Source organism: Ictalurus punctatus, chromosome 28 (genome assembly GCF_001660625.3).
Source record: "Ictalurus punctatus breed USDA103 chromosome 28, Coco_2.0, whole genome shotgun sequence".
NCBI lineage: Eukaryota > Metazoa > Chordata > Actinopteri > Siluriformes > Ictaluridae > Ictalurus > Ictalurus punctatus.
In genome coordinates, this window is record NC_030443.2 from 19,633,059 (window position 1) to 19,648,048 (window position 14,990).

A 14,990-nucleotide genomic window follows, 5' to 3' on the forward strand; every position below is an offset into this window, starting at 1 on the left:
CTCCTCCAGGAGAGAACTGCTGGAGAAGGAGAGAACTTCCAGCAGGTACGATATCCACTGCGACCGAGTCCATAATTCAAGAATTTCCCTGTCCATACCTGCAGGTTCTCACTGACACATTATTGCCGTGTTTGTTTATGCCTAGCACTCCCTACTCCAGCTTTTCCTATCTCAGTCATCATCTAACCTGTTGTGCTGTACTGAAGAGTGCTGCTGTCAGTAGATGAAACAGTGTGGGATGTTTGCAGTGCTTCCTGGTCAAACTTATTAATTCATTCATTACTGTAAGTAATTATGAGCTCCTCTCGCAGGTCAACACCGATGCTTATAAACTTTTTATATCCAGTGTACACTGTATGGATGAAAGTGTGTGCACACCTGACCATCACACGTATACAGTATGTGCTTGCTGAGCATCTCAATCCGAAACCATGGACATCGATATGGAGATGTTTTCCACACTGCCGTTATCCTCCACTCTTCTGGGAAGGCTTTACACGACGTTTTGGGAGACGTTTGTGGGAATTGGTGCTGATTTAGACGGTAGAGCTGTGCTGAGGTGGAGCGCGGGTGTCGGGGGGGGGGGGGGGGGGGGGGGGGGGTTGGGGGCAGGGGGGGCCTGGCCTGTTGGTGAAAACCACTGTGTTTTTATCATTTAAACTCTAAAAAAAACCAACCCAGTGTTTGTCTCAATACAATTCTTCTGTTATCTGATTTTACTCTTGGAAATTGAAACCACTTCATCTACGCTGGAATGAAATCTCCGTTTGAGGTAAAGGAGAAACAGGATTAAGTTCATCTGCATCATTTTAGACTCAAAATTAAAGGACATAACATGTCTTAAATCCAGTACTGATTATCTTAAAAGTTTAAAGTTTGGTGCAAAATGGATTCATAATAAACGTCGATTTAATCCGGATTAAAGGTTAATCCTGGTGCAGTCAGAGTCCCAGTTACAGCGTCTTACCTTTCTGCATGTGACTGTGAGACGTGCGTGATGTGTTTACCTTTACACACACACCCATACACACACACACACACGCATTTTACTTAAACTTTATAGTCAACAAAGACATATATTTCTGTCTATATCCCTGCCTCTCTTTATATACCTGTCTGTCTGTATACCTGTCTGTCTGTATACCTGTCTGTCTGTATACCTGTCTGTCTGTTTATTTGCATGTCAGTCATGTGGATATCGTACCTGCTGAAAGCCCTTCTCCAACAGTTCTCTCCTGGTGAAGTAAAAGGAACCGTTCTCACAGATCTCTCCTGGCCAGTCCTGATGGCGTGGCCTCCTGGAGGTGTCCAGGTTCAGAGGAACAGGGTTCTTACCTTCTAGAACAGGATTATAAACACAGAGGCAGCATGTGCCCTTAAAGCTCTGGCCAAAACTGCTGCTAAGGCCCCCTGCTTCACACGTTTCCAGTCCAGACGGATATTAACCCTTAGAGCTGTGCAGTGGTTTGTATTAGATCATGTAGCCTGTATGAGAGATGAATTTTATGTTGAACTGAAATGATTTGGGTCTGATAAATACTCATGCTGCACACGAAAATGACATCGGATTCCATAAAGCCAACAACTTACCAATTAATATGTCATTAATTAATACTGCACATAAATAATTAGGCGAATCTTACACGTGGCTACAAGTTCAAGTGTCTTTATTATCATTGGAACCGTATACCGCTGGTGCAGTACACCGTGAAATGAAACAGCGTTCCAGCACGAGACAGTACAACAACTACGATTCAGGACAAGTGTTGCTTAGAATTGCTTTCGTTTACAAAAGCAGAAGGAAGTACAGCACCAGCAGAAACGCTGACCCCTGAACAGACACCGCGGCATCAGGACAGTGCAGTGGAATGAGGTCGGTCTAGATTTTATCAGCTTCATCAGAGTTCACAGAAATGCTGTCAGATATCTTGCATTGGTGGTCACCCTGAGCAAGAAGTGTTGCTTAGAATTGCTTTCGTTTACAAAAACAGAAGGAAGTACAGCACCAGCAGAAACGCCGACCCCTGAACAGACATCGCGGCATCAGGACAGTGCAGTGGAATGAGGTCGGTCTAGATTTTATCAGCTTCATCAGAGCTAACAATAATATACCAGTAATTATGTTCTCTGGCACGGCTGTAGATTTTTATAAAGGGTTTGTTCATTATGCTTCGTTCATTCATTCAGCTTTGAAGCACGAGGTTCGTCTGCAAAGCCAGATTATGCTCTTCCTTTCTGAATCAGAGTGAAGGAAATGGGCTTTCACTGAGAAGCTCAGGGTTACTGAGTGCATCGGTGTAGTCAAGTCAAAGGAGCTCTTTTGTGTGTGTGTGTGTGTGTGCACTTGGTGTCTTTTAGAAGAATGGTTTTTATGATTCTGAAAGATGGTGTTGAGGAACTGAACCTAGTGTTTAAATTCAGTGTAGAAGGCTATGGCTACAGCATTTTTGTATCTACAGACACAGACATAAAATGTTTTAAATGTGGCAAAATAGGACATCTTGTCCAGGCCTGTCCTGAGAGACAGAGTGACCCTGGTGTTTCTGAGCGACCGGGGCAGGAAGTAGCTGGGCCTTCTGGAGCCGTTCCCCCTGCGGCTGCAGCTCAGCCCGCTGCTGAAAGCCCCGGAGTTGCTACTGCACCAGAGCCTAGTGAGAGCGAACCCCAATCTCAGCCTGTAGCCCAGGAACCCACAAAGGATATACCAACCCCAGAGAAGCCCTGCTTGACTGAAGTGGCTCCAGAGAAGTCCTGCTTGCCTGAACTAGAGAATCCTTGTCTGACTGACAAAGACGCGGTGGATTCTGGTGCAGAGCTGGAGATACCTGCGCTGGCAGAGGCAGGTACAGGGGTGCAGAGCAGTCGCTCAGAAGCACCAGTCACTACGCCGGGGGATGGGGGAGACGTGGAGATGGAGGACGAACCCATGTTTAAAGTACCGAACAAGCGGAAGAAACGAGGTAAGGGACAAGGGAGCAAACAGGCCAAAAGAGACACTAAAATAGACGAAAAAGAAACAGACAGTGATGATTACATGTCAGATTCTGTTTTTAACTTTGGCTCTCAGGAAGAAAAGCGAGAAGTTGTATACCGTGCTGAGAGCATTAAGGAGTTCTTACGGAATACCAAATGGCAAAAGAACATTGTAGTAGAAGAACATTTCCCAGATTTGAAGCAGTTTATCCATGATGTCAAACATTTTAGAAGGCAAGGAGCTTTTATTGACACTGAGATCTATCGTCTGAAGAAATTCATTACTAAAGTCAGCAGAGAAACTTCTGATGATGACCAGTAGAGTGTTTGGTGTGTTTTATATTAAAATGGGTTTTATCATCTGCTTGTTTTATCTACACCTTGTTCTTATGACTGGGATTCGTATTGCAAGTTTAAACATTAACGGGGCAAGAGAACATGAAAAACGTGTAAAACTGTATGAGTTACTAACGCAGAAGCGTATTGATGTAGCGATGTTGCAGGAAACACATAGTAATGTCAATAATGCTACTAGCTGGATGAAGGAGTGGGTGGGCTGGCAATTTTAAGTCACAATACATCAGTTAGTGGTGGGGTTGCCCTACTGTTTGCTCGCAATTTTACTCCCAGTTCTTATACAGTAGTTGAGGTTTTAAATGGGAGGCTTTTAAAAGTAAGAGCTATCTATGAGAATGAGAGCTTTGTTTTTATTTGTGTGTACGCTCCCACCAGTGCAGTGGAGAGAATGGTTTTCTTAGATAAACTAGACAATGTCATTGCTGACTGCAACACTGCCGATACCTTAATTCTGGGTGGGGATTTTAACTGCACAACAGACGACTTGGACAGGAACCACACAGAACCTCATGTAGCCTCCCGTAAGCGCCTGTGGGAGATGATGGAGGCTCACGAACTGATTGATATTTGGAGAAATTTAAATAGAAACCAGAAGCAGTACACGTGGGCCCACTCCATAGACAACACACTCTCCCTGGCAAGACTAGATCGCTTTTATGGTTTTAAACATCAGCTGACACTTTTTACTAAATGTTTTATTGTTCCAGTAGGCCTCTCTGATCACAGTATGGTGCAGTGTATTGTCAGTAAAGAAAATGTAAAGCCAAAAAGTGCATACTGGCATTTTAACACTGCACTTTTAGAGGATACTAATTTTAGAGAATCTTTTATTTATTTCTGGAATGTTTTTAAATATGAAAAGATGGCTTTTAGTTCTATACAACAGTGGTGGGATGTGGCCAAAGCTCAAATTAAGGCATTTTGTCAACAGTACACTCTTAATGTCACGAGAGACATTGTCAGATCTCTGAAAGCTTTGGAGACTGGAATAGTGGAACTCCAGTGTTTGGAGACCACAGGAGATCGAGGGCAGGTTGAAGCCCTCAAAAGTAAAAAAGCTATAATGAATGACCTGTTGGGCATCACAGCACAGGGGGCGCTGGTCCGCTCACGCTTTAAAAGCATGAATGAGATGGATGCTCCTTCTACGTTCTTTTTTGGTCTAGAGCAGAAGAATGGACAGAAAAGATTCATACATGCTGTGCGAACAGAATCAGGAGATCTTCTGTCAGATCCCGCTGAAATTCGCAAGCAGACAGTTAGCTTCTACTCGAAGCTGTACAGCAGTGAGCAGTCAGGGGCACAGACAGTAGAAGAGAGCTTCCTTAAAGACCTGCCAAAACTCTCAGAGCATGTGGCCAGCGATCTAGACATGGAGCTAACTCTAGCAGAGCTCCATGAAGCTCTCCAAGGGATGGAGAATGGAAGGGCGCCAGGCATAGACGGTCTCCCTGTAGAATTCTACAAAGCCTTCTGGACAGTTATAGGGCAGGATGTGCTAGAAGTGTTGCTAGGCAGTGTGAAGGGAGGTGAGCTCCCATTGAGCTGCAGGAGAGCCGTCCTGACCCTCCTGCCCAAAAAGGGAGACCTGACGCATTTGAAGAACTGGCGCCCGGTCTCACTGTTGTGCACTGACTACAAACTGCTCTCAAAAGCGCTAGCTTCAAGACTGACTAAGGTAATGGAGCAAATCACTCATCTTGACCAGACGTACTGTGTACCCGGCAGGTCTATACTTGATAATATACATTTAATTCGTGACATTTTGGACGTCTCCAGGCTATTGGGATTAAAGACTGGCCTTATTTTTCTAGACCAGGAAAAGGCTTTTGACCGGGTTGAACATGAATACTTGTGGAAGGTGCTGGAAACCTTTGGTTTCAACCCAGGTTTCATAGCCATGATCAAGACCTTGTACAGTGAAATTGAGAGTGTACTGAAGGTTAATGGTGGTTTGTGTGCCCCTTTTAGAGTCTACAGAGGTATTAGGCAAGGCTGTTCTCTGTCAGGCATGCTGTATACCCTAGAGTTTGAACCTCTTTTATGTAAACTGAGAAATCAACTTTCTGGTTTTAAGATATCTCAATCCAGCGCTTCTCTGTGTCTCTCAGCATATGCAGATGACTTAGTCGTAATGCTGGGAACACAAACTGATGTGACTATTTTAATTGATGTTTTAAAAGATTTTGAGATTTTATCTTCTGCCAAGGTCAAGTGGGTCAAAAGTGAAGCCATTTTAGTTGGAGAGTGGGGTGGTGGGCAGCCCACATTACCAGCTGGTTTGGCGTGGAAAGAGGGTGGTTTTAAGTACTTGGGTGTTTATCTAGGCAGCACTGAGTTTTTAAATAAAAATTGGGAAGATGTTGTTGAAAAGATAAAGGGCAGGTTGAACAGGTGGAAGTGGTTGGTCCCAAAAATGTCTTACAGGGGACGCACGCTGGTCATCAACAACCTGGCAGCATCAACCCTGTGGCACAAGCTGGCATGTGTGGATCCGCCACCAAACCTGCTCTCGAACATCCAGGCCCTGCTAGTGGACTTCTTCTGGGACAAACTACACTGGATCCCTCAAAGTGTCCTTCACCTGCCCAAGGAGGAGGGGGGGCAGGGGCTGATCCATATAGCCAGCAGAACTGCGACTTTCCGACTCCAGTTCATCCAGAGACTCCTCACTGGACCTGAGAGATTGGTATGGAGAGCAGCAGCTTATAGGCTGTTACACACAGTAGGAGGACTGGGATTAGACAGAACGTTGTTTTTAATGGACACAAAAACACTAGACCTTGCTGGATTACCAGTTTTTTATAGTGGGCTTTTTAAAATATGGACTTTTTTTAAAAAACAAATCAAGGGGTGCAGAACACCATACTGGCTGCTGGAGGAACCCCTGGTGAATGGTGGGAGATTAGATATCTCTGGTGTGACCACCCCATCATTATCCAGAGTTCTGGTCTCATCGGGGATTGTGACACTCCGGCAGCTGGTGAACATCGCAGGAACGGACCTGTCACGGGCTGAGGACTTAGCAGCGAGCCTGGGACTACGGTCGCTGCGTATTGTGAACAAGCTCCTACATTGCTGGAGGTCCACCCTAACGTCAGAGGAGCGTGCTCAGCTGATGAACAATGAAACAAGCAAGACTGGACCTATAGAAGAGGAACCTTTTCCGCAGCTGGGCATCGCTCCAGATCTAGATGGGTGTGGTGGCCCCCTCCTGGAGTTCAACAGTGACATGAACATTGAGACAGTGACCGGCAAGCTCCTGTACAAAGCCTGCGTGAAAGTTTTAAATAAGAAGAAGCTGAATGGGAGAGTGGACACCCCATGGCGAGTTGTACTGGGTTTTAATGATGTTAAACCGGAGTGGAGGGCACTTTACAAACCACCCTTAACTAAAAAATGTGCTGACCTCCAATGGAGGATTTTATATGGAATTGTTTCTGTGAATTCTTTTATCTCCATTTTAAACCCTGAGGTCACACAGGAATGTCCATTCTGTTCACAGAGAGAGACTGTTTTTCATGCGTTTATACATTGCTCCAGGTTGCAGCCATTGTTTGTGTTTTTAAAAAACAACCTGAGGTCATTTTATGTGGATTTTACTTTTCAGATTTTTATCTTTGGTTTTAAATACGTCAGAAAGAACAGGTTTAAGTGTCAGCTGATCAATTTTATCTTTGGTCAAGCAAAAATGTCGATATACCTGAGCAGGAAAAACAAAGTGGCACAGAACACAGACTGCGATGCCAGAAAAATTCTCTCTAGATTGATCAAATCACGGATTCTGATCGATTTTAACTTTTACAATAGTATGGGAGACGTGGAGATGTTCAAGGCGGTGTGGTGCTGCGAGGAGGCTCTGTGTTCTGTAGTGGAGGGAGAACTTTGTTTTACACCTGCATTAGGCTGATAACGTTCTTAACGACTAGCCTTTTGTTGTGCTGATTTATTTTATTTACCTAATTTATAACCTGTATATTTATGTTTTTTTAATGCTCTCTAAATATTTATTTATTTTTTATATTGAGTCACATTTGACTTTAATGTGTATAATGTGACCTTTTGTTAAAAATAAAAGATTGTAAAAGTCAAGTCTCTCTTCTCTCCTCTCTCTTCTCTCCTCTCTCTTCTCTCCTCTCTCTCTCCTCTACGCTTGTGTTGGGTATCGGCCCGTATGAGCTTGTTAGTGTACGATGTCGCTCTAACGAACAGAAGACCACAATTTTTATATGCCGCGCACGTCATTACATTCACTGCCGACAGAACACCGACACTTACTGAAGATGAAGGACTGAAGGAACAGAATATTTCAGTAGAACTCGATCCCTACATTATTAATTCATTACGTATGTGTTGGTCAGTTTTTGGCTTTAAGGAATCAGATCAATTCAGTACATATCGCATCACAGGGCCGTGCTGCACCAAAATCATGTTCCCAAATCAAGAGTCGCTCATCTAAGTTTTACTATGATTAGAAATATATATATATATAAATACAGTATAATCTTTTCGCTCGTGTTTCTACGCTACGGTTTGGCGTTTCAACGTAATTTCAACGTTTTGCACTTTTGCTCAGACCTGTTCACTCTGTTCTCAATTCTTCACCCAGTGAAGTTGATATTTCACATAGCGTTAAATAAAGAAGGACTACTTGCATCTTAAAATTATAACCTAGTGACTGTTCAGAGACAAACGTTTATTAATGTCAATAAACTCGATGTACCAAACAATCATAGAAACAGAAGAATGATATCTTGCCGTCAGTGTGAGGTGACAGTGATTACGGGGCCAAGGACCAAAGGTGCATTGACACCCTGTTGTTGTTGTTGTTGTTGTTGTTTTTGTTAGGGTGTCTTGTTGTATTCTCGTATTCTCAACCGTATTCCTGTAATGCGTGTAAACACCATGTAAGTCTCCTTCTGCGTCAGCTGTAAGGTTTACCCAGTGTCATTATGTCAGCTATCGTCAGTGAATAGATAAATAACGTTATAACTGATATGAATAAAAGAAGTCAGTCTAAGGGGGAATTTCCAAATCAACCCCTGGACATTAATCTTCTCTCTGTGATGTTGAGAGAAATATGGAAGCCTGTTTATAACACAGAACACATTCGATTTCTCTAAATTCACACATGCAGCCGTGACTTCCTGAGACCAACGGTCATGGTAGCGCCCAACGGGGGTAAAAGTGCACTTTAACACTGTCACGATATGGAGACGCAGACCGGAGCAACTACAGGCAATGCAGTTTAATAAGAAAACACCAAGCCCAAAGGATACGACGGAAGACAAACATCATGACCAGGCAGAGGGCAGGTCATCAGTACAAACAGTACAAACAGTACAAACAGTACAAACAGTACAAACAGTACAAACAGTAAAAACTGTACAAACTGTACAAACAGTACAAACAATATAAACAGTATGAACAGTACAAACTGTACAAACAGTACAAACAATATAAACAGTACAAACAATATAAACAGTACAAACAGTACAAACTGTACAAACAGTACAAACAATATAAACAGTACAAACAGTACAAACTGTACAAACAGGGCAGGGCAAAGAGACGAGGTGGCAAACATAACTATAATAATAAAAAACCAGAATAACCAGACACGGTACAGAGGCTGTCTACACAGAGACAAAGGTCTGAGCTCTTGAGCTCACGCCATCTTGAGAAGTAATTTTGATATTCTAATCCGTTCCACTCTAATGCGCAGAAAATGCAAAAAAAACAGGCTGTGAAGGTGTATCTCAGCAGTGCATCTAGTATCATCATGAAACTTGAACAGTATTTTCAGGACCACACCCTGAATTTATATATGACGTAGCGTGACTCCGCCACTTTGCAGCCAAGAACCATAACAACTAATAATTCCCTGGAGTTTGCTGAAGTTACTGCACACCGTCATCTGAAATGCAGGTGTACTTCCTGTTCACCATCTTCTGTCAAACACTGTTTTTTCACTACTCCTCCTTGAGTTAGGAGTTATCTTTAACTAGACACACAGTTGTTATAAAAATAATTAAAACACACACACACACACACACACACACACACACACACACACACACACACACACACACTGCATAATAATCTGTAATTCTTATTTTTTTGTGTGTTTCTATAAGATTTGGACCTTCATTAACAGACCATCAGAACCTCAGGAACATGAAGCAGGATGGGTTTAGTCAGCAACATCAGAGTTATCAAAGCACTCCAGAAATTTCGGACACTGAAGAAACCTGATCGCTCACATTTAAAGACGTGTAGCTCTAAACTAATAAAAATACAGATTTGTGATTTTATGATGAAACGTGTTCATGTTTCTGAATCGGTGAGAAACGTCACGTTACTCTCCAGTCATGATTATACAGAATTATTATGATAGATCTGTACTAGGCCTATTTCAGTAGGTACAGTATATTCACTTCACAAGACTTCTGCCCATGCTTCAGTATTTGAACAGATACGTGAGTGAGAACAGGTTGTGTTACTGTCGTGGTACCGTGAAGGGCCAGTTAGTACCTTTACCTTCAGTGTGTATCTGTTCCATGGAAACCTTTCAGGATGATTTAGTTGAACATTTATTTGTTTAGCTTTATTTAGCTTTATTCTAAAAGCAAATTGAAGGTATGCCACACACACCACAAACTTTTCCAGGTCAGAACAAACAGTCACATCATCCCCTGACACGAGTGTGACGTCATCACTTAAGATCCAGCCACCCATAACATTTCTGTCCCGCCTATCCTACACAGGGTCGATTACCCTATCCCAGGGGACTCAGGAACCGAGGCACACCACTCACACACTATGGACAATTTGGAAATGCCAATCAGCCACCAGCGCATGTCTTTGGACTGCTAACCCCAAAGCCGCCATGTGACCCGGCAATGAAGACCTGTAATAATGATGCGTGTTAACTGTTCAGTTCTTTATTCTATTTTGGCAAAGCAAAGATTAACTTCTTGTCGTTGATGATCCAAAAAAATGAATAAAAGTAAGAGTCTTCTCACTCCGTCTGTTTTTTCAGATAAGCAGAATAAACAGATCCGGTAGAAAGGCTGTCTACACAGCGACCAATGGTAACTGAACGTATACATCACAACTTGATGACTGAATGTGAGTCTCTTAAAAAGAGTATTGAGTGTGTGTGTGTGTGTGTGTGTGTGTGTGTGTGTGTGTGTGTGTGTGATTGGAAACAGGTGTCTCGGATTAGAACTCTGTGTGGTGACCGTGTCCGTGTGTGTGTTTGGGAAGTGTAGTTGTCGTCGGCCATGTTTACAGTCCGTGGTAATAAACTGGATCATAGAAACAGAAGAATGATATCTTGCCGTCAGTGTGAGGTGACAGTGAGGATCCTCTCATCTGCTGCAGCTGATTGTGTTCAGAGTTTTCAGGTGAAGAAAATGGGATTATTTATGAAACTGGGACAAACAACGGATGATGTTTATGTTTCTAGTATTCTAGTTTCAATGAACACAAGCGGACCCTTTAAATTCATTTCTTATGGGCCTTATGGGGGTCCCTTTACGCTTACGAGGATCCGGGACCCCACAACCCCCCTCAATTCAAACAGTGATTACGGGGCCAAGGACCAAAGGTGCATCGACACCCTGTTCTTGTTGTTGTTATTGTTCTTCTTCTTTTCATATCACACAGAGTAGAAACTTTTATGTGATGGATTCAGTTTTTACCTGATGTAAGTGTATTTTAGAATCTTGTCAGAAAGAAAACTTCCCTGGTGCAGGGTTCCATTCTCCACGTTGTTCCTCTGGAGAGACGAATCTAACCTTTCAAAGATCTTCTGCCTACTGAAATAGAAATGTCAACGCCACAGTGTTCTACCAGCTGGAGCCCCTTTATAACGATGGGGCTCGGTTTGATAACCGCTCCTTCTACTGCACCGTTACTGTGTAGAAAGTTACAAACTCGTGCGTGCAGTAAGAGACCAAAAACAAGTTAAACTAACAGCAACGTGAAGGAGTGAAGAAGTCCAATCTATGATTAAAATGAAATAAAAAAAGAAAGATCAACACCTTTTGCCCAATCAGAATCAGGAATTGAACAGCATGGTCGTTTAATTTGTCATCATTCATGACGTCATCATTCATGACGTCATCGGTGAATTATATAAAAGTATAAAAAAACTCCCATTAACACACTGTTAGAATATATATATATATATTATATATTATATATATCATCATCGTTACACTGTAGATTCATTTCAGGAAACATTTTCTCTCTTTCATTTGCAACGAGTCTAATAAATATAAAATGGGGTCTCTTTTCCTTCTCACTCCTCAGACATCATTTTGATCAGATTCTCCTTGTCGATCTTGAACAGCCTCCAGCCCTCCTCCAGCGAGAGATCATTGGCGCCGCGGCGTTTGTAGAACTCGATGGAGGGTTTGTTCCACTCGGCCACGATGAAGTGCAGACTGCTGCAGCGACACTTCACTGCCGTCTGGGAGAGAAATAAAACCCACAAGAAGACGATCAGGAGGTGAGGGTGCGGAGTGACTCCGTCCTCGCTGCAGGTCAGCGTTTACAAACGATTGACAATCACTCATCACGTTCTGCTGCTTCACAGCGCCGGATAAACTGCTAGCGTGCACCGCGGGTCGTAAAGCAGTAAACCGGGGCTCGAGACGTCCTTCATAAATCTGCATGAGGTATAAAACCTATCAAACCTATAAAACCTGATCGACTGTTATGGAACAACCATGTGAGGAAAATGTGAATTTATATTTGATGATGTTATGACCTGGACATGTGCGCGTCATGTGATGTGAATGTGATGTGATTCTTGAGAGAGAATTAAACCGTATTCATGAAAACATCAAGTGGATTTGATAATCACACGACAGCGAACGAAAATAATGAACTGAGAGTAATAAATATCATGCATGAGTCATATGGAGATAAAATATTTTCCCCCAAATGCTTTTAAACTCTTTAAAAAATGTTTAAAAAAGATTTATTCATCATATATGCAAATTCTATGCTATTTTTTTTCTTAAATCAGATTTTATTTTAAAAATATGATTATTATTTGAATTTCTCAATATATTCTATATATATATATATATTCTCAAAATGGTCATATTCTATCGGCAGGTAATTTTGCTTATTTATGCATTAAATTCGAAAAAGGGGCTTGAAACGGGTAAATACGTCTAGAAATAAGTGTAGTGGTCTTATATTCGTTATATAATCAAATCTCATCATGAGAAACATTACATAACTTTATCTTCATTGGTTATTATTTCTTCACTCGCTAAGAGACCCGTTTGTTTTGACATTAAACTGCTGCAGATTTCATTTCAGAACCTTTACACGACACCGAGGTCTGTTTCCAGCAAACAGAAAAGCGTGGACCGTCAACACAAACCCACGGGCTCTGGGCAAAACATCAGAATCACACCACGGGTCATTACAGCACACAAAGAAGAGCTGAAAAAGCGCTCGCTCTGCAGATGTGTAGGAGACAGGAGGTGAACTCTGATTAAAGATGAACCTGATCAATAATTAACTCGAAGCTCTATCTCAGATACAGATATACAGATGTTTATCTTATCGTTAACCTTTAGACAGACGTTTAATGTGGAATGATGTGCTGTAAAATAGTACAATATTAACAGAGCGCTGGAACCAGACCGGCGCTGAGGTTCAGATACTCACCTGACTGAGGTGCTTCAGGATTTCTGACCCAATTCCAAAACCTTGTGGAGAAAAAATAGAGATCTTCCTCAATACACAAGACAACGACACACGCGATCTCTCAGACACGCCTCACGATAAACGCTCTCCACTGCACAAAAAACCACCGCGAGAACCTTTTAGAGAACCGCAGAACATCTACGTTCATAGCTACGCTCTTATCCAGACCGGCTTACGTTTATCTCCTGTATTCACCTGAGCAGGTGAGGGTCACGGGCCTTGCTCGCGGGCCCAGCGGCGGCATGACCTTCTGATCGGTAATTCAACATCTTCACCACAGCACTGCCGCTGCCATTACGGTCTACTATCAACAGACGTGTGGGAGAAAATCTGTACGTTTAGCTCAGCTACTTCCCCGAGATTTACTTTTATTCAGAACGTGGATAATAAATTATCTCGGTGAAATGGATTAGAACCTTTATTGGACCGGGCCGGGCCGACTGGCACCGCCGTGTTAAACGAATAGCTCTTCTGTTGATAGTAGACCGCAGTGTAGGCGTGAGAGAAATGCGATGTTTCTAGAGTACAGAAGCTGCTTAACACTGTATGTAGCATATAAACGTGTTCACACCTGTAAGGTAAATAACTGGACGAAATTGGTTTTCAGAGTAAAACGCTAAATGTGCAGGGACTACATGCACCGCTCTGCAGGTGACAGGTACACACGGTGCAGGCGTGATGAGACCGCCCCTGTCTGAGAGTGTGTGATGGGGAAGAGACGTGTCCTTCGGGCAGTGGAGAGTGTTTATGACGAGGTAACGAGGTGCGATTGTAAACTTTGTACCTCTGAACTCCTTCATGACATAAAAGTCTTCCAGGTAGAGCAGCTTCCCGATCCAGGGGTCGTAGGTGAAGTAGTACATGGCGAAGCCGACCAGCGTGTGGCCTGATGGGAGAAACCGTAACACGCAACGCGCAATCAGCAAAATGCACAACACACAACGTGACCTTTAACCACATTTACACCTGCTGTAAACTTTTAGTCATGTGTCCGTTCGTGATTGAAATATATTTAGGAATCAACCAGGTCACTGTTAGGGATTCTGTACCCTCCACCCCCTCCACCCCCCACCCCGCCACCACCACCTCCACCCCTCACATATTTATCATTCAGCTCAATCAGTTATAAGGTGTTAAGACATTCTGGGGTTAGTTTCAGGGCAGATGTTGGTGTTATGTAAGGTTGGTGAAGTCACGTGCATTATTTAATCCTTACCTGAGTGTTAATGTGTATGTTACACTACTGTAACTGATCTTTCAGTTACCTCCCCGCCCACGCATGTACACCAAACGCACGGTGTACAAGGCGAAGCAAGAGACTGTAGCCTGAAGACATAAATTACAGAGTGGAGTTTTTATATTTGGCTTTTTTTTTTTTTTTTGCACATGAAGTAAAAACAATGGACATGTTTACTGCGTGTCAATATTCCCACGGCTTGTGAGATACAGGCTGCATGAGGGAAACAGAAACATGGCATGCTGAACACTTAAAGAACAATTCAAGAGGACGGAGTTTAAATTTAAATGAAAAGAATGGAAGACCGAGGTGAACGATGAGTTAGTGTCACTGGTGATGCTTCAGCCTTTTGGCATGCAGGAGCAAAGAAGCGATTCCATGTAAATATTAGTAAATATGATGTAAATATTATTCCTATAAGTATGTTATCGAGCGTTGATGGAGTTGGTCGTGGCTGGACTCTCGGTGTGCTGTCGTTCATGCTGAAGACCCCGTGCACGGCTGCACACAGACCGGACTCCTTTTGATTTCCTTTACATTTCCAAATCGTGCTATAAGACGGTTCTAGCCAGTCTGGGAGCGAGACCGTTATCTGAGTTTAGCAACGCGGCTGTGAAAACCAGAAGTCCTGCATGTCCTACCGCTAGCGCTCTGCTGCTCTCTCGGCACTTCGGCCACGACACACTGA

At 42.9% G+C, this 14,990-nt stretch overlaps 2 protein-coding genes across 3 annotated transcripts in view; one reads left to right on the forward strand and one right to left on the reverse strand.

Moving 5' to 3' along the window:
• Positions 1-632: 632 nt before the first annotated feature.
• LOC108260215 (transposon TX1 uncharacterized 149 kDa protein) lies at positions 633-7,807 on the forward strand. Of its 2 annotated transcripts, none has more exons than XM_053677128.1 (2): positions 633-1,873; positions 1,992-7,807. In XM_053677128.1, exon 2 carries the CDS (start codon positions 3,719-3,721, stop codon positions 7,238-7,240), a length of 3,522 nt encoding a protein of 1,173 aa, XP_053533103.1. In that variant the 5' UTR covers positions 633-1,873; positions 1,992-3,718; the 3' UTR covers positions 7,241-7,807. The 2 variants fall into 2 exon arrangements, with proteins under 2 accessions (XP_053533103.1, XP_047007750.2); XM_047151794.2 differs by having other exon boundaries at positions 1,992-4,472.
• Positions 7,808-11,506: 3,699 nt separating this feature from the next.
• LOC108260197 (diamine acetyltransferase 1) overlaps positions 11,507-14,990 on the reverse strand; it is a 5,175-nt gene continuing 1,691 nt past the window's right edge. The window contains exons 3-6 of the mRNA XM_017460287.3: positions 14,944-14,990; positions 13,850-13,951; positions 13,027-13,067; positions 11,507-11,809 (exon numbers count right to left, since the gene is read on the reverse strand). The exon at positions 14,944-14,990 is cut by the window's right edge and continues 37 nt beyond it. Coding sequence (XP_017315776.1) covers positions 11,639-11,809; positions 13,027-13,067; positions 13,850-13,951; positions 14,944-14,990 — 361 coding nt within the window. The 3' untranslated portion in view covers positions 11,507-11,638. The remainder of the gene's footprint in view (positions 11,810-13,026; positions 13,068-13,849; positions 13,952-14,943) is intronic.